The sequence below is a fragment of the Euprymna scolopes genome, chromosome 41 (genome assembly GCF_053919585.1).
Source record: "Euprymna scolopes isolate OS-2025 chromosome 41, ASM5391958v1, whole genome shotgun sequence".
Lineage (NCBI taxonomy): Eukaryota > Metazoa > Mollusca > Cephalopoda > Sepiida > Sepiolidae > Euprymna > Euprymna scolopes.
Window position 1 is genome coordinate 5,632,950 of NC_136522.1, and position 21,284 is coordinate 5,654,233.

Consider the following 21,284-nt stretch of genomic DNA (forward strand, 5'->3'; position numbering starts at 1 on the left):
AGTGACGGACCTGATTATCCGTATCGGAAATGCCTCAAGGGACACGTATCCATATTCAACGTGCACACTTAGGGACACTTCAACGTTTAGTGAGCGTTGATGGAGAAACCTCCCATATGGATACGGCCTGAAGGCTCGATATCTTGTGCTACCACCTGAGAAAATGCCAAACAGAAAAGTATTATGACCTTGCCCTCGTAAGCTAAACCTTTTCTAAGAAAACTAACTTGGATAAAATCAGTTGTCATCTGCTTCTTGTTTACATATAAAAAGAAATAATCATGCACCTGAAAATGACCAGAGAACAAAGGATGTTGAGAAATAGTACACGTGTTAGGTTAATGAAAATGTCTATATGCCATGTTAAAACGATGAATTTACTAAGAAATAATTATTTAAAGGCAGAAGATATTCTTCAAAATAAAGACCTTCTATTACAAAAGAAAAAAAAAACTATTACTTGAATGAAGAAGTGATTGACGGGTGGGAGGTAAGTATTTAACCTTTAACAGAAATTGGAAAATTTCGACAAAGACCAGATGAACAACAGGAAGAACGACAGATATATCTGCAATTACACCCAGGAGTTTCCTGACCGTAATAGTCCTTAGTCCTTAGCGTCATCCACAAGATGGGAGACGTCATGCCTGTGTTCTTTTTTCAAAGGGCATAGTGATCTCTAGATGCGCAAGATCGCCATCGGACACCTTTACATCTTCAAGGCAAACTATGTTCCGTTAAGCAAGGCCAAGACGACCAAAGCGTGGCTGCTCAACATTGTTCCTCGCCATTTGTTGTCGGACTCATTTGTCAACCGTAACACACTTGAAAATTTCTTCTAGGGAGTTATCAAGGCCAAGACCAACAAACATGCTCATAATTCCATCGACTCTCTAAAGGCTGCCATCGTAGTGGCGTTTGCTGCTATAGACAAGGACAAAGGTGCCAAAACGTGTGACTCATTTCTCGCCCGTTTTATTAAAAATAATGTAGTATTTAACTATTATTGTTGATAAATAGACTGTCTGGTATCTGCATACACAACAATATATATATATATATATATATATATATATATATATATATATATATATATATAGTCGAGAAGGGTCAAAGAGGATGGAAAGACCGAGGAGTGAGCGCCGACCAGACATACGCTGGACAAGTGCAAAGAGAAGTGGGACCTTGGGGGCTTGTTGCTACTCAAATTCCAATGGAGACTGATAGCCGCTGCCAGCTAGAAATCAATGGTAAGCGGCTGTTGCGATAATGCAAATTTATTTGCAAATGTTATCTAAAGAGGTTGAGAATACTGGAAAACTGGGGAGAATTGTTGTCACTCAGCTTCCAGGGAACACCACAAGTTGTTTTTAAGGAGAGATCTTTGATGACCTGTATGAAAGCCAATATTATTATTATTATTATTATTATTATTATTATTATTATTATTATTATTATTATTTATTATTAATAAATAATAATAATAATAATAATAATAATAATAATAATAATAATAATAGACACGGTCATGTGTGGAAGGTGGTACACTGAGAATTATTCAGACAACTGAATTTTGAACATTTAGACAAGTCCTACAAGCACAAACCGGCAGCAGCACTTGAGAATAAAATCACAAAATGCAGACTCTGCGGACAAGGAGACGAAACAATAAACTACATAATAAGTGAATGCAGCAAACTAACCCCCGAAAAAACTATAAAAATAGACACGATCAAGTGGGGGAAGGCAGTACATTGGCAATTATGCAACAATCGGATCTTGAACACAGATGAATCGTACAAACAGAAACCGATAGCAGTACTGGAAAATGAAAGTCACAAGATCCTATGGGACATTAATATACAAACGGACAAATCTATTTAAGCAAGAAGACCGGATGTCATAAAGGTTAACAAGAAGGAAAAGACCTGCCAGATTGTCGATATTGCCGTTCCAGCAGACCACAGAGTGAAGATCAAGGGGACAGAGAAGCGGAGCAAATACACTGAATTGGGCAGAGAGCTCAAAGAGATATGGAAGATGAAAAAAGATAACGCCACTAATAGAAGGAGCACTAGGAACAATACCGAAAAAAAAACTTGGACAAAATAGGAGAAATTAGAATGGTTGAGAAGATACAACGGAAAACAGTAAAGAAAACAGTTGAAATATTAAGGAAAACCCTTGACTGCAGAAACTAACAGACGTGAGCCACACGCGCAAACCAGACATACAGAATGTGTCACATGTGTAACACACGAAGAAACATCACATGGAATCATGGAAACTGAAACTGTATGATTGTAAGAACCCCGTTCTTGTGCCCCTGCCTCCCCCACCTTTGTGTGTGTGTGTGTGTGTGTGTGTGTCACGATAAATTGACGCCACACCAACTAATCGAGGAGGGTCAAGGAGGATGGAAAAAACCGAGGAGAAAAAGCACTAGTAAGATATCCACTGATGAGTGTATTGCCACCCAAATCCCAGTGAAGACCAATAGTCGCTTCCAAGGAGTAATCATCAATGGTAATCGGTTGTTGCGATAAAACAAAGTCATCTGCAAAGGTGGAAAAAGGCGGAGAGTACTGGAAAGTTGGGGAGACTTTGTGTCACTCAGATTCCAGAAAGCACCACCGGTTTTTCTCGAAGAGAAGTCTTTGATAATGGCTTGTGTGACTATTACTAATGAGTAAATAATAATAATAATAATAATAATAATAATAATAATAATAATAATAATAATAATAATAGCAACTAGCGGGACCTGTGGAAATTCTACAGGGCGACTGATTCATATGTAATATACTGATGTTGGCATTCTGTAGACGTTCAGTGTACAGTGGAGACGCTCTGATATTATTGTAGCTCTTTTGTTAAAACTGCAAAAGTATTTATCTAAGCTATGAACGCCCGATGTAGCCAGGTCGTAAAATACGCTTAAATATGATATTTTAATTCTTGCAGATTATGTATGTATTATTAAAGAGTTAATGTTCTATCGATTTTTATATGTTATTAGTTGCGATTTCAAAAATAATAAAAATATATCCATATGACTTGGGTGCATTAGCTTGAATCGAAACCGAAATAAAAAGTTATGAAATATATATATATATATATATATATATATATATATATATATATATATATATATATAACTCGAGTTCCTTCGGCCATGATCGAAACCGAAACCAAAACTCATGAAGAATTCTTGGTAAAATTATTTATGAAAAGAAATAGAACATAACAATAAAACGACCCGGATGTAAAGCGTGACACATAAAAGAACACACGCTATCGTATTAATATATAGATAAGTAAAAAAAGAAGCAATGCCATGAGTTACCTCCCTTGCTAGAGATCATTTCCCTTGAATATGAAATGTTTATAAATAAATATAACTAGTTCGTACATAGAGTTTTATAAACTACATTGTGCTTTCGCGTTTCTATCATATATTTATATTAAATACAAATATATAAACATGTATTATCGTCTATCATACATTGTGGCTTAATGCGAATCTGTGAATATGTTGTGTAAAGTACAGAATAGTTAACAGTCGATATGTAACAGAGTGCGGACGCGCGTATGCAAATGTCGGACTATGTACGAAAAAAAAGTGTATAAAAAGAGCGTGCGCACAGACCGACAATTACATTCAGCAGGTTCGGGAACACTTTAGAGAACACGTTTGAGATCACGTGAGAAACGTGGATAACGTTCGTGAACACGTTTGAGATCACGTTAGAAACGTGTATAACGTTCGAGAAAGAGAAGGAGCACGATCGTGTGAGAGAAGACGATCACTTTTTATTCCGGAAAAGTACATGGAAATAAATGGTGCTATTATATAAGAAAAAGTGAGTTTAAGTTATTATTGTTTTCTGTTCCGTGCGACGTAGACTGCGTACAACGTGTGGGTCCCGTGTGTAAAATTGTACAACGGTACAGATAGCTCAGAAACTAAAAACTAAATACAACAATTTAAAATAAACGTAGTAGAATTATATTTTCTACCGACCTGTACACTTTTATTGTGCGGAAACTATAAAAAAAAAAATGTTAACAATTAATAATTGTATTTCAATGTCTGTGTGTTTGCCGAAAATCACCACATGGCGGCTGAGATAAAATTGGGGGATCAATTGTGCTTTATGAAGCTTTTTGTTAAGGAGTGGGTTTACCATTCAGACTTAGGGTTAGTGGTAGGAAAAGTATTTTATTTTGTAATCTTTTAAGCGTGAAGTTAACAGTGGTTAAGTCACGGTTTTATCAATAAGCCACTCGAATATCAAAATTAAATTAAACAACAACAACAACAAAAAATCTTACCAACAATTTCCACACTTTAAAAGTATACAGATCTGTAGAGAATTTAGTTCTACTGCGTTTACTATGAATTTGTTGTTGATAATTTTTTACGAGTTCGCGACTGTTAACTATTCTGGACCTTTACAGCATTTGTGGTTGCATATGTGTTTTTAGAACATAATGTTACATTTAAAAAAAATATATCTTTTGAAAATGCTCGGTTTTTGACATACGAGTTTGTCCATTCAACTGTCAAACTCCAAAACTTTTAGATTCCAAACGACGATAATTTAGCAGGAAAATATTTCTTTTAAATTCGTACATTTATTTCATTTTATTGTTTAGAAGAGGCTGTAGCGTTTTTTTAATTCAACCTGTTTCCATTTCGGCTTCGCGTAAAACTCCTCTGGATTCATATTGAAAACACTGTGGAAGTCTTCATCCGTGAGATATTTCTAAAAGAAAAAGAACAAAAAGAAATTAAGAAAAATTCAAATGCTTCAGTAATATATATATATATATATATATATATAGTAATTTTATAAATTACTAACTAGCTCTACCTACGTATTGAGCACTTTTGAAGTAAATACTTAAAGTTTACGCACAAATCTATACTTTCGTATATTGAATTTATGTGAGTAAATAAAGTAGTTATATATATATACTGAATAAATGACAAAAAACTATATTCCAAAATTCATGCTATTGACCATCTTATTATTTATTCCTTTAATTCAGTTGACATTTTCAATTCTTGACAGTATCTGTTTCGTAGCGCTAAATCAATCATTTAATTATTATATCAATCAATGAATCTATTATGCCCTTAACTCACTAGAAGAAATAGCGACAATCAATCCGTCCAAAGGAATTAAAGTATGGTTTGACATGATTAAAATCCGAAAATTGGAAGAGAAGCTGCAAATACCTTTAATATGTTTCCATTACGCCATTCAACTGAATTAAAGGAATAAATAATAAGATGGTCAACATCATGAATTTAGGAATATAGTTTTTTGTCATTTATTAACTATATTGCTCTGTAATTACATTGAGCTTCTTAAATAAGTATTGGTGTATATTATAAGAAAATATATTTCTACAGAAATATATATATATATATATATATATATATATATATATATATATATATATGTTTCTGTGTGTGTGTGTGTGTGTGTGTGTGTGTGTGTGTGTGTATGGTTTATACTTTTATTAGACTCTAACCAGTTCATCATAATTTTCTACTTTAAAGGTCAAAAAACAATCTCTTTTCAAATAAATACAAAAGCAAAAAAAAAAAAAAAAAAAAAAAAACAGAAAAAAATTAAGACTATAAGTAAAAGTGTTGACGCATTTACTACTTCAAAATGATATTTATAAAACGATTTTTTGATAAACTCAAAATTTTATATTTCTTTTTTAATCCAATAATAATAATAATAATAATAATAATAATAATAATAATAATAATAATAATAATAATAAAATCTCCGGCCATTGATCGAAGGTGGTGCAAACGATATAACTTTATTATCAAGAACTTTTAGCAATTGTTCAGAATAGAGTCGCAACGTTTTGTTTTTAACTTTTAAATTCATCTCTTATCACATAGAAAATACATGCAAACGTATTGGAAGGGAACACTAATCAGACTATCTCCCTTTTTCATAATACATATATATGTTTGTGTGTGTGTGTGTGTATGTGTGTGTATGTATGTGTGTGTATGTGTGTGTGTATGTGTGTGTATGTGTGTGTATGTGTGTGTGTATGTGTGTGTATGTGTGTGTGTATGTGTGTGTATGTGTGTGTATGTGTGTATATGTGTGTGTGTATGTGTGTGTATGTGTGTGTATGTGTGTGTGTATGTGTGTGTATATGTGTGTGTATGTGTGTGTGTATGTGTGTGTATGTATGTGTGTGTATGTGTGTGTGTATGTGTGTGTATGTGTGTGTATGTGTGTGTGTATGTGTGTGTATGTGTGTGTGTGTGTGGTTTATACTTTTATTAGACTTTATTATTGTTGCATAGGGGTCCATATTGGAGATCATATTAACGATAACGTTAGTGACAATACGGAGGAAAGATAAGAGAGAGAGAGATACATTCTTGTAAGAGTTACATAAAGTTCATAATAACGATGAGGGAGACAAAGTTCATGTTAAGGATGTTTCACACATCACCTTTTGCTGTTGAATGATGACACGACACAGTTTTACAAAAACATGATAACTTCTTTATGATGACGTCAAGGAATTCAAAGTCGTTTCTACATGCTTAAATGTTCTCCCTTCGCTTCTAAAGGGTCCCTCCTCTGATTATGTCAGCTCTGTCCGACCGACTCTGCTGACTGCCTGTGCTAATCCTAGCTCCTATTATCTAGAATTCCTTTTTTCTATGACGTCAGACGTGTGGTTTCAAACGTGACCGACTCACGTGGCTAGGGACTGTTCTCCAAAAAACACTTCTGCACAAAGAATTCTCACTAACCTATTTTTTTTTAACCTAACCTATTTTTCAATATATTTTTAATTTCTATTGTTCATTCTTTTCTGGCTGACATTTCTTTTAAATTCAGTTTTAATGAATCAACAATTAATTCTTTTTACAAACAAATTTCTTGGCCTTCGGGACAAGATCAAAGTGTAGTATCTGTTCTTCAGATGCTGCACTTCTATTTTTTGTTCTCTTTTGGTGGAGGAGAAATCCTTCACGACTGAGACAATCTTTATTTTTGTACCTTTTCTCCACGTTAAAAAAACGACCCTGGTGTCCAACTCTGTCCCGTGGGGAGGCATAGTAAATAGGAACAAACAATATCTAAACTATTTTATATGAAATTTACAATAGCCAAATTCCAACATTCCGACTCCGAATCTATTCTGAACCTTGCTAACACGGTTCGAATCTCGGTCTATCCTAATCTCATTTTCCATTTATCTAATGTTCTTCTAACTTACAGGAAAAGGGTGCCCTTTTCTTGTTACAATATTAATAAAACATAATTCTTTTTTATTCCATGATTGAATGTTGTTAACCAGGTTCGTTTTATTTTATAGAAGATAAAACATTTTTAATATGAATGATAGGTTCCAAAATGATAAAAATCAATGCCCATTTTTCCAACAACAGCGGCCTGCGTTCCAACTTTCCAGCGATTGAAATCCGATTATAGGAGACCAAACCTGCAGTATCGTTCCTGTGCGAAACTAGCATTGGTTCGACTGTTTCCATAGATGAGTTCAAGATTAAAAGATATTCAAACTTGACATCAAAGTCTGACCCGCAAAATCGCCATGGGCATGGAATATTCGCCTACATCAGAGATTGCTTTCAATGTGGTAGGGGCATGCCCAGAAAAGATCCTAAATTGCTCTAGATGTGCTTCAAACCCTAACCCTAACTCAGCACATCCTCTATATTTGGCCTCTATCTTCCCCAAAACAGCGAAGTTATTACTAGGGCTGTGACAACAGCATATTCTTTTCATTCTTTTGACTCTTAAGTATATATCCGACACAGTAAGACGCAGTCAATCAACCGAGAACCTCATTCGTCTATATAAAAACATATAAGATATTAACGGATGTATACTCAAGAATAAAAACAATGAAAAGAATATGCTGTTGTCACAGCCCTAGTTGTTACCATTGAGAGTATCTGTAAGAAAACTGACCACATTCTGTCTGCTCATCCCTCGGTTAACATTCGCATCTGTTGGGACATCAATATTCACAATGTTGAATGGTGGGCCACTTAAACAAGAAGGTTGACGAGAGGAGATACTCTCATGATTTCTCGATTTCTTATGAACTAACACAAATTGTTCACGAATCCACCCATAAACCGTGTGTAGCGCTTTATTACAAGTCAACTACTAACACCCGAAAGTATCCTGTACCTCTATAAGGCCACCATTCGCCCATGTATGGAGTATTGCTGTCACATTTGGGCTGGTTCATCTGCTGCTAGTCTCTCGCTCCTTGACAAGGTTCAAAAGAGAGTCGCAAACCTGATAGGCCCTGAACTGGCATCTAAGTTTCAGCCTCTGTCCCATCGACGAAATGTTGCATCCCTCTGCCTGTTCTACAAGTATTTTAGTGGTGAATGATCTGACGAACTGCAATCACTTGTGCCCTCACGACGTGAGCACCCTCGACAAACCCGACAGGCTGCTAAATCCCACCCCCACACTGTAGAGATCCCTAGATGTAAAAGATGTTTCTACTCCAATAGTTTCTTCCTTAGAATTGCTAGACTTCGGAATTCCCCAACAGTACTGACGTGCAGAAGTTCAAGTGTAACGTTAACCGACATCTTGCTGCCCAAATCCTTACATAGTTGTTGCCCCTGGTAGTAGCCTCCCCTACATCAAAGTGGCAATTTGCCTTGTTTGGGGTGAAAAAATGTAATAAAAGAAAAATATTTTTTTAATTTTGAAATTGCTATGAAACGCAGAGAAGTGAAATTTGGTACACCGAGAAAGCCTTATTTCTCTTATTTTTGTAGTAAAAATAGCATAATTTTCAAAATATTTGTTCAACTTCCACAAAAATCAGGGAAGTAAGGCACCTTATTATGCTCTTCCAGTGTTATACCAAATTTCATTTCTCTGCGTTTCATAGCAATTTCAAAACAAAATAATATTGACCTGCAATAAAGCGATACACAGGTTTTATGCCTGACACTGACGGCCAGTTTACAAGTCTCCTTGACTTTTTTTCTTACAACTTACCAGAATTATGCTCATCCGCCTCTGATCACTAAGTTTTGTCGGATAAGATAAAAATCAAATGTAAGTCCTTAGATATGCCTCTCCGTCGTATATCGATTGTCTATGGTTGATTGGGATAACTTCCGAATATTTATAGAAAATATTGATGATCTGTGATCCATGTTTAAAAAGAACGTATCCTCTATAGTATCTGACGTAACAGTATGGATAATTGTTTATAGTAACCGCTTCATACCTTCCAAAAAATTCCAGCAAAAGCCCAACAGCCAGCCGTGGTTTACTCCAGAATGTGCTGCTTCTATTGCGGACAGCAAGCACTATTTCTATTGCTTTCAAGGAAATAGATATTATAAAACAAAAGCCAGTCTTAGGACTGCCATCAATCACTGTAAACGAGTAATAAAGAATTCAAGAGATTCATATACTCTGTATATTAATTTTAAATTAACCGGACAGCGTCTTGGTTCTCTATTGATGTGTCCTGTATTCCAACCACCATGAATGGGCCTGAGATAATTTTGTCAGCATCTGACAAAGCAAAACTCTTTGCCAAGAACTATGCAGCAACTTCAACCTTTTTCGACCATGGCTGCCTATCCACCATATTTCTTTCTGTGTCGGAAAACACGTTAGGCGACATACAAATATCTCTACGTGATGTTGCAAAACTTTGATATCAGTAAAGCTAGTGACTCCGACATCATTCAAATCATAATGCTCAAAAAGCTTCAACCGGAACTAGCTCCTATACTTACAAAGCTGTTAAAACATTACCGTAAGGAGAAATGTTTCCCAACACTCTGAAAAACATCACCAGTCTGCCCCGTATTTAAAATTTCTGGATCTCAGGAATCTGCCTTTCAGTACAGACCAATCAGTCTCCTATGTCATCTGTGATGAATAGAGAAGTGGTCAACCACATCAGCAGATGAATCTGCTCAGTGACATGCAATATGGTTTTCGTTCTGTTAGATCTACAGCTGATGTGCTAACTGCAATACTACACAAGATTAATATATCTCGCGACAAGGGCTTCGTCTCAAGAGAAATAGCTCTTGCAAGGGTTTTGATAGATGGTATGGCATAAAGGTCTACTGCACAAGGTTTCCAGCTATAGAACGACCGGAAATGTCCTCTCAATTATTAAATCTTTTCTCTCCGATAAGCGTATAAGAGAAATCACTAGCTCATAATATAATATCAACGCTGGCGCCTTCAAGGTTCCATCCTGGGCCTAACCCTAACCCTAACCCTAACTCTCTTCTTGATCTTTATCTATGATCTCCCAAATCACGTTCTTAGATCATTCGTAGACATTTATTCTCTATAGCAACACTTTCACGGCCGACAATGGCCAAACTGTTTCTGATTATCTCTCTTCTGATCTTTAGCACGTGGTGTAATGGAGAAAAAAGTGGCTGGTTAATTTTAACGCATCAAAAACCAAGCTCCTCTCTTTTCATCACAGTCTCTCTGATCTCCACCTGCATCTAATTGAAATTAATAGCTCCCCTCTTGGGGAAGCACCATGTCTTGACAAGCTTCTAGGGCTGACTTTCACTCTTGATTTGCAATGGAACCCATACAACAAAACTGTTGTTAAGATCTCTGGGAAAATGGTTAGATCACTGTACCGCTCCAGATATTGTCTCATCGCTGATGCAATTCTCTATTTGTATACGATCCAAATACGTCCTAAATTGGAATATTGTTGCCACATCTGAACAGGAGCTGCTCGGCGTGTATATCTTGCCTTGACAGAGTTCACAACCGACTTCGGAGCCTTTTCCCGCAGAAGAGACATTGCTAGCCCGTCTTTGCTCCATCGCTATTTTCATGGCAAATCCCTTCTTACCAAACCTTCACAAAAGCACTGGATTAGCTACAGCCATGACAAACAATTTTCCCAACTCTCTATCTGTGCCTAATTCTAAATGCAGATTCCATAAACAAAGCTTCTTTTCTAGAACTGCTCACATTGTGAACACTGTTCCATTGGCCTGCTTCCCAACCGATTATAATATAGAAGCCTTCAAGTCCAATGTAAACAAGTTCTTGTTGAGCCGTTCCCTTCAAAAATGCAAATTCTACCAAGTCTACACCATTAAGAATTACTAAACTAGCATCTTATATTCATTAACTTATCCTCGAGTGGCCTTCGGGCCTTGATAAGTGGTGACTCCGTTGTAAAAAAAAAAAATAACGGTACAGATGCCCACAGCTGAATGTGATCTCAAATATTAGTTAACACCGGAGATGTTGCGGCCAATATTTTTACACCTCGGTGTCCAAAAACAAAGTACGTAAATTTGTTTGTATGCACATCGTTTGCGCATGCGCCACTCTGAATAAAAATAAATAGTTATACTTTGGATCAGTCAGAGAACTTTCTGAATTTAGTAGAAATGGGCTTTCTGGGAACGAATACGATTCTTTTAAAAAGACAGTTGAGCCGAAATCCACGGACCTCGGCAGGCTTTGCGTCGACTGGCATGTCAACTCACGCATAGTCACACTTACAAAGCGCGACACACACACACACACACACACACACACACACACACACACACACACACACACACACACACACACACACACACACACACAGATTGCTTGAATATCTTGGTGTCGTTTGCTCATTTAAAGTAAATTACCAATTAAAATATTCACAACCTGTCTCACTGAACTTCATTTCTAATATAATAAAAAAAAAGAAGAATAATAACTCTTATTAACAACTTTCCATGAATTATAATTTATTTACTTGAGCGGAGAAGGTGAATTACGATTTTCTGACCTCTGAAACTCACGGCTCATAATCGATTCAGACTTCCTCGGTGTCTCAACTAATGAAGCCCCTCTCGTTTTTAACAAGAAACTATATATATATATATATATATATATATATATATATATATATATATATATATATTAAATATCTATTTTGTGAATAGATGCCTGCATCGCATAAATCCAACCACTAAAATGAAACCCTTCTCAAAGAGGAAGGTGCTCAGTGCAACTGCAGTTTCAGGTATTGTCTCCTTCAAACTTTGTCTTCCAGTGTTTACGTATATATGTTTATGAAAATGACTAAAACGAATTAGTATGACATAATGTGGTCTGATGAACTCGTTGCACTTTGTGTCCCCCTGACAAGCAACAAAATCACACCCCATTACTTTTTAGGACCCTAAATGCCAGAAAGTTTTCTACTCTAATATTTTTCCCCATGAACAGCTAGACTTTGGAATTCCCTTCCTGGTACTTGCTTCCCTTACTGTACTGATATATATATATATATATATATATACACAAGCATAAATGCATATATATATGCATACATATATATACAAGCAGAGATGCCTATATATATATATATATGCATACTTATATATATGCATACATATATATACGAGCATAGATGCACACACACACACACACACACACACACACACACACACACACACACATATATATATATATATGAGAGAGAGAGAGAGAGAGAGAGAGAGAGAGAGAGAGAGAGAGAGAGAGAGAGAGAGAGTGAAATTTGTTGTTGTTGCGGGGTTTTTTTTTCAAACGATAGATTCGGTTAATAATGGCTTCGCCTCGAAGCTCAATTTTTTTTTAATTTATTTTTTTTTAGAAAGTCGCCCATAAATAAATAAATAAAAAAACTTTATATATACGTAAAAACGATTATGCAAAAGTTTAAATTTAACCTAAACCAACGTTTTATCAAATGTTTCCTAGACATTGTCTCAAATAATAGCCCGTTACATCGAAGTGGCGATATGACATTGTTGGAGGCGAACACAATTAAAAATAAAAAAAAGAACCCATCATATGGTTTTGCTTACGGTATGACAATATCTCTGGTTTCCTCATATTTAATGCTAAAACCTAAAAATCTTTGTCAATAGAAATATTTCTCTGAAACCGACTCATCCCAAAAATACATCGCCAAAATAAAAACACTAAAATGAAACCCTCTTCCAAATTTCGGAAACCCTTTCAGAAAATTGTAGTTTTATGCATTTTTTTTTTTTTTTTTTGCTTTTCGATCTTTGTGTTCCAGTGTTATTGTATAAGCGTTTATGAAAATGATTTTTAAAACGTTAATATGACGTAAGGCTGAACAAAAAAAAAAAAAAAAAAGAAAACGAAATACCTCTTTACAAGTTGGGTCGACATCTTTTGGAAGAAAACTCCTTCGCAGCTCCTTTATGTCATGTTTTTTCGTGTATCTGGATAATTCCTGAAATGAAACACATTGGAAAATAAAACTATATGGATTCGGAAATAATGATGAAAACATGAGTTAAATCGAATCATTTTTAGAGAACTCTCGGATGCGATATTCAATTAGAAATGTTGTTTACTTACATCTCGGACAAAAGCAATTCCTTCGTTTTCGCGTTGAAGTTCTTGTTTCATTTCGTCATAACTTTTTTCTTTCTAAAAAAAAACAAAAAAACGAACAAATAAAGACTTCAGCTACTTTCTATACTGGCTTGAAATTCTATACTAGGAGATTAAACAATATCTAGTAGTAAAGATTGTTTAGGGAGAATAAAATCGACCATTAAGCTACTATTAGTTCCAGGTCCAGAGAGGTAGTATCTGTCAGGGCCCCAGTTATGATTTTACTATATATTATATATTTGTAATCATCGACATACAGTCCTGTTTCGTTGTATCACAACTCATCAGTGCCGCTAGACTAGCATCTCTCCCAAGCTAAAGATTGAACCTAGAACCGTCATGTTGACAGTCGGCAGTTCTCCCACTCGACCATGGAATCGACGCCCGTAAATAACTCGTCGGAATGTCTATTTAAATAAACACCCGCCACTACTTTTATAGTGCTCAAATCGCCTGTTCGTAAACAAACAAACAACGAGCTTCGCATATATATATATATATATATATATATATATATATATATATATATATATATATATATATATGTATATATATATATATATACATATTTATATACATATATATTATTACAGTTTTTAAAATGATAAGGGGAGTCATTAGAATTTGAAGCAAGATAGATGCAGGGAGAAAATAATAGACACTAAAGACTATTCGACTAAAATAAGAAAGAACCTCGAGGTACCTTTTGTCCGACCCTTGTCAAGAGACTCTGGGTGACTCTAAATAGAGCCAGGGCCAAAGAAGGCAAAACAAAAGACAATCTCCACAAGTGGGGTCTAGACACCTCACCTTTATGTCCATGTGAAGAGGTACAAATGATGCACCACCTTAGGGAAAACTGCCGATTGGGTCCTCATTGTTCAAACCAAGACCTTAAGGAGGAAAACAGCACCGCCATGCGATGGGTTAATTTCTATTGCGATAAGATATGATGATGATGTCAAGAGATCACGTCGGAAGCGATTAAAATAAAACAATTACACAATTGAAAAATGGAGGCGAAGAGAGGGGTGAAAAACATTATAAAACTACACGGGTTGAATTAAATGAATGAATATATATATATATATATATATATATATATATATATCGTCATATATATATATATATATCGTCATATATATATATATATATATATATATATATATATATATTAAAGTAGTCACAACCTTTCTCACTGAACTTCTTTTCTAATGTGATAAACAAAGAACAATAATTCAAAGTAACACTTTTCATGAATTATAATTTATTTACTTGAACGGAGAAGTCGATTTTCTGACTTCTGAAACTCACGGCTCATAATCGATTCAGACTTCCTCGGTATCTCAACTAATGAATCCTCCCTAGTTTTTAACAAGAAACTATACAATATATATATATATATATATATATATATATATATATATATATATATATTTTACACAGTGATCATCACATATCAAGGCCCAGAAACCACTCAGGGATAAGGGTTATTGCAAGTACATACGTTAGTGTGGAGATTTGATCAAGTGTTTACTAAAGGGGGCGGTTCATTAGGAATTTGTTAACGTTGGACTTGAAGACATCCAAGTTGTAGTCAGGTGGGAAGCAGGCAGACGGAACAGAGTTCCACAGGCGTGCAGTTCTAAGAAAGAAGCTTTGTTCATGGAATCCACGTTTTGATTTAGGCATATATATATATATATATATATATATATATATATATATATATATATATATATATATGTATACGTTTTATTTTTTATTACCGTATCTTTCTGTTAAGTTACATTATTGTTTCAGCTACCCGGACGTTTTTTTTGGCCGTCTGTAGCTTCAGTATTGAGCACTTTCTTCAGTTTTTATTAATTACCATTTCCACTACACACACACACGCATATATATATATATATATATATATATATATATATATATATATATATATATATATATATATATATACTTGTTTATTGTTATATAAACATGCTCACATCCCGCTGCTACAAACAGCCACTTCTTTCAATCAAACAACAGATATCATCAGGCAGGTACTTGAAAGGTTCATTGAGCATTTGAATAGTCAAATCGCTGCCTGATGATATCTGTTGTTTGATTGAAACAAGTGGCTGTTTGTAGCAGCGGGATGTGAGCATGTTTATATAACAATAAACAAGTATTATAAGCTCTTTTTATTGAGTACTATCTAACAACCTCGTTGAATTTACTAGTCCATTACTTTTGAATATAAAAAACCCGAGTAATATATATATATATATATATATATATATATATATATATATATATATATATATATATATATATATATACTCGGGTTTTTTTTTTATTTAGTCGCCGGCTTCGAGTCTATCGACTGGCGTTAATCGTGATACCCCGCACCGAAGATCCCCGAAAGGTTGAAACACTAGTGTATGTAGGTATTTAATTGTTATAGTAAATAATTATATATATATATATGACAAAAGTCTAAATTTTAAAGATATTGAAAATCTTACCATTTTTTTTTATTTAAGTACATTTAAATGCAAAATTCTTGACAGCACCTGTTTCGTAGCGAAGAATCATTTATGTAATTATTATGTCAACTTTTAGATTTATTTCGCCCTTAAATCATGAGAAGAAAATGGACATCTTGAAATTTTGAATATAGACATTGTATTCTAATTATATATGCTCTGTAGTTACATTGACGGGAAAAAAGTGAAATATAATTGAAGAAACATATTTCCCGATAAATATTAATATATATATATATATATATATATATATATATATATATTTTTTTTTAATGGTGAATGCTCTGACGAACTGCAGACACTTGTGCCCCCACGACGTAGACACCCTCGACAAACCCGGCAGTTAAATCCCACCCCCCACACAGTAGAGATCCCTAGATGTAAAAGATCTTTCCACTCCAGTAGTTTCTTCTCCAGAACCGCTAGACTCTGGAATTCCATTCCGGGTCCCTGCTTCCCTAACTGGACTGAAATGCAAAAGTTCAAGTGTAACGTGAACCGACATCTTGCTGCCCAAATCCCAACATAGTGCCCCAGTAGTTGCTGCCCCTGATAGTAGCCCCCTACACCAAAGTGGCAATGTGCCTTGTTTGGGGTGAAAATGTAATTAATATATATATATATATATATATATATATATATATATATATATATATATATATATATATATATATATATATATTAAGTAATGTGATTTATAATTTAAAAGTTTTAAAATTTTTAAAAAATTTAAAAATCAAAATTTAATTAAATTAAAAATCAGTTTCATAAGAAGGAACAACAACAAAGTCAATTATCTGTACGATCGTTTCGGAAATCCGTGCTTTTTATTTGTGGTATACATGAAGTCACGTAGAATAATTATACATAGTTTTTTTGGTAAGCACGGTCTCCTCATCAGCAAATTTAGGAGGATTTCTATTGAATTGAAAAGACACCAAAAATAAACCTAGCATTAAAAGTAAGGCAGATGAATCTGAAAAATTGAAGTAAAAGGTTTGGATATAAAATTTATAAGAAAATTAATAAGGAAATTGGTATAGGTTAGAGATAGAAATGAGTAGAAAAAATATATATATTTTTGAATTTACATAATAAATTTGATTTAAAAATATATAGATATATAATTACCTTTTGGTTTTTCTTTTTTTGAAATCAGGAACTGTATTTAAAGTAGTCATTTAGATGTTTGCTATAACTTTTTATTTTATTGAATGATGAATTTTAAAAGGGCGACGCTCGTGCAGTAAATTGTTTCCGTTAGCGTATTTTGATTTAGAGACGCTACAGTTAATATCTATAGAGAGAGAGTTTTTTTTTTTTTTTTTTTTTTTTTTGCAAGTTTTTAAGGGGAGATAATTGTCATGGCTTTATTTATTATTTGATTTACGAGTCTAAGGGCGGTAATTGGTTTAACTTAATTTATTAAAAAAAAAAAAAAAAAAAATCTATTTTTACTAATGAGTAATTTTTAATGATTTAAGGTGGTTTATATTTATTAAATTTAAACCAACCTTTATGATTACACGATAGAAGCTCGTGTCTTGAATTTACTAGTTTGGTTGTGCTTTTTATATCTTCATATTTTAAAATTTTTACGGTTTCTTTTGTACATAATGTACAAAATTTATCTCCTGGTTTATATGATTTGCAAGTCTCAATTATTTGCCATTTTAAGTTGAAAGAAATATTGCTATTTTTTAGTTGCCAAATATAGTTGGATAGAGTAGTTTGGTTTGATAGAGAGTTATTTTTAAAAGAATGTTTGTGCGTTGAAATTCTATGTTTTATTGGGCCAGATGTGGAACCAATATATATTACCTCTTGATTATTATGATTATTTTCCGTTAGGTCTATTGTTGGATTATAATGTGGTGGGTTGGTTAATAATTGATCGGTAGATTGATTTAAGTTGGTGTTATTATTTAATTCGGTAGTTGAGTTATGGCTGTTGATAGGTTCTTGTATATTTGGAGTTTTTGATACTGTGCAGCTATAGATAACATTTTTAATTTTACATGAGCCTTGTAGGGGACATTTATTTTTTCTTCTACAGTTACAGTCCGATGTATTTTGTATAGTTGCATTTTGTAGTTTATTAATTTTATTATTATTAGAGCTAATTATTTTCTGATGAAGGTTAGGCATAGTAGAGTAAGAGACTTTAATTGTGTTCTTATTGAAAATCTTATTATATCTATGGGGGGCTTTAAAGTTCTTATCTAATATTTTAAAAAATTCTCTAGCTATGTTTGTTTCTAGGTTTTTGGAATACGGGGGGTTGAACCATAGGATCTCCTTGTGTCTATTCTTACGTTTGCGGGTTTTAGTTTGTTGTTTATTTATATTATTATCTAATATTTGTAGTTTGGTTTTATCTTTTTTTGTCTCCTGGTTATTTTTCTTAACTCGTATACGGGAAGACATTGCCATATTATATGTTATTACGCTCTTAATAGGTTTATTTTTAATGCAGTTTATGTTTCTATCATTTTCATTTATGAATTTAATTTGTGAATTATATCCAGAGTTTTTAAGGGCTTCATTATAGTATTTTTCATTTTTGGTAAATATTGATTTAGTAGAAGACAGTCTAGAAATTCTTAGAGCGATATTGGGAACTATTGATTTTAATATTGATTAGGGTGGTTTGATTGATTGTGGACATATAGAAGTGATTGGTTAGGTTTATGGTATGGTTCAAAGGTAGAATTTTCAAGATTTAAGGTTATGTCTAAGAAATTAACAATTTTTTTATTAGGGTCGATTTTTATACTAAGTCCATAATTTTTAAATAATTTATGTAGAGCTTTAATTGCATTTTCATAATTTTTATTAGTAGAATTCGTTATGAAAAGTGCATCATCTCTATATAGCCCTTCCTTCAAGTTTGAATTGTTTATGGAGTATACAATGTATTTCATTTAAAAGGAAAAGGCCAACTAGATCAGTGACCTGAGTCGAGTCCGTCGATCCCATTAAAATGTTGAAGTGGTTAGGGGTATTTTTCCTGGTCCAATATTTATTATCAAATGTTATTAAAGACTGTCTAGCTATAAGTATTAGTTTAGTTTCGTCTTGAGTTATATTAGTTAATTTTCGTGCCATTAATAGAGATTTATTAAGTAGGATAGGTGATATAGATTGGTAATATGATTCAATGTCAAAAGAAAGAAATTTAATATTATTTTTATTTTGAATATTAGAAAACCAGTCGATTACTTGGTTTGAAGATTGCCATAGTGGGTATTTTATTATGGATTTAATTTTGGGGATAATTCTATCTAATATGTTTTTACTAACCAGTCCTATATCTGATTTCGAGGGGCAAATGAGTCTAATAGTAGGGTTGATATTGAAGCTGTGTTTGTGGTCTTTTAAAGTAAATCTCGGGGTACCTGGTACTGTTATTTCTGTGTATTTATCTATTTTAAGTTTAGTTAAAATGTTTTTTGCATCATTATTTATTTTATTTAGTGCTGATTTATTAGTAGTTTTATAATTTTTATTAAGTTCTTTATATATTAGATTTTTATATTGTATATAGTCCATTGTGTAGAAATTTCCAGTTTTATCTGCCGGTACTATGAGTTTATTTTGGTGGCTTGTAGAAATAGATTTTGAAAATTTATTTATTTTTTTAAGTGTTGGAGTGATATATTTTTTATTTTTCTTAAACTTAATATTTTTAATCAGGTTGATTAAGTCATTTTCAAAATTTTCAGTGTCTATGTTTCTCTTAGGGTTTTTGTATGTTTTTAGTCTGTAGTATTTCGCTGCTTTTCTTTCTTCATTGTCTTGTCTGAGGATGGTTTCTTTTATTTCTCCAGGTTGGTGGTGTATTGGTTCTGTGGTTTCACTTTGGTAATTATCAAAATGGTAGGCTTTCCATCTCAAGTTCCTTATAAATGTATTTATACTTGTAATTAAGCTGGTTATAAAGGTGTCTTTAGGGGGTATGGGGATGCATTTAGTTGATAATTGTATGTCCTTCTTATGAAACATATCTACAATTACGTATATAAACTCAACCTGTTATAGGGAGCTGATAATTTAAAGGAGATTAGAATAATAGTCTAAAGAGCTAAGTGTATTTTAATGTAATAGTGAAATTACTAGTTTAATTAAAATACAGGAAATGCTCGTTGTAATTTAGATATATAATAAGCTCGATAGTTAAATGTCCTAGAGCTAATTCAATATTAAGTAATGTGATTTATAATTTAAAAGTTTTAAAATTTTTAAAAAATTTAAAAATCAAAATTTAATTAAATTAAAAATCAGTTTCATAAGAAGGAACAACAACAAAGTCAATTATCTGTACGATCGTTTCGGAAATCCGTGCTTTTTATTTGTGGTATACATGAAGTCACGTAGAATAATTATACATAGTTTTTTTGGTAAGCACGGTCTCCTCATCAGCAAATTTAGGAGGATTTCTATTGAATTGAAAAGACACCAAAAATAAACCTAGCATTAAAAGTAAGGCAGATGAATCTGAAAAATTGAAGTAAAAGGTTTGGATATAAAATTTATAAGAAAATTAATAAGGAAATTGGTATAGGTTAGAGATAGAAATGAGTAGAAAAAATATATATATTTTTGAATTTACATAATAAATTTGATTTAAAAATATATAGATATATAATTACCTTTTGGTTTTTCTTTTTTTGAAATCAGGAACTGTATTTAAAGTAGTCATTTAGATGTTTGCTATAGCTTTTTATTTTATTGAATGATGAATTTTAAAAGGGCGACGCTCGTGCAGTAAATTGTTTCCGTTAGCGTATTTTGATTTAGAGACGCTACAGTTAATATCTATAGAGAGAGAGTTTTTTTTTTTTTTTTTTTTTTATCTATAGCTGCACAGTATCAAAAACTCCAAATATACAAGAACCTATCAACAGCCATAACTCAACTACCGAATTAAATAATAACACCAACTTAAATCAATCTACCGATCAATTATTAACCAACCCACCACATTATAATCCAACAATAGACCTAACGGAAAATAATCATAATAATCAAGAGGTAATATATATTGGTTCCACATCTGGCCCAATAAAACATAGAATTTCAACGCACAAACATTCTTTTAAAAATAACTCTCTATCAAACCAAACTACTCTATCCAACTATATTTGGCAACTAAAAAATAGCAATATTTCTTTCAACTTAAAATGGCAAATAATTGAGACTTGCAAATCATATAAACCAGGAGATAAATTTTGTACATTATGTACAAAAGAAACCGTAAAAATTT

At 33.1% G+C, this 21,284-nt stretch overlaps 1 protein-coding gene across 2 annotated transcripts in view; it reads right to left on the bottom strand.

The window, feature by feature from the left end:
• Window positions 1-3,793: 3,793 nt before the first annotated feature.
• The window catches only part of LOC145266317 (advillin-like), a 438,949-nt gene continuing 421,458 nt past the window's right edge, over window positions 3,794-21,284 (bottom strand). For both annotated transcript variants that reach the window (XM_080121877.1, XM_080121876.1), the window contains 3 exons: window positions 13,446-13,517; window positions 13,231-13,317; window positions 3,794-4,769 (listed from right to left, as the gene is read on the bottom strand). In XM_080121877.1, coding sequence (XP_079978003.1) covers window positions 4,656-4,769; window positions 13,231-13,317; window positions 13,446-13,517 — 273 coding nt within the window. In that variant the 3' untranslated portion in view covers window positions 3,794-4,655. The remainder of the gene's footprint in view (window positions 4,770-13,230; window positions 13,318-13,445; window positions 13,518-21,284) is intronic.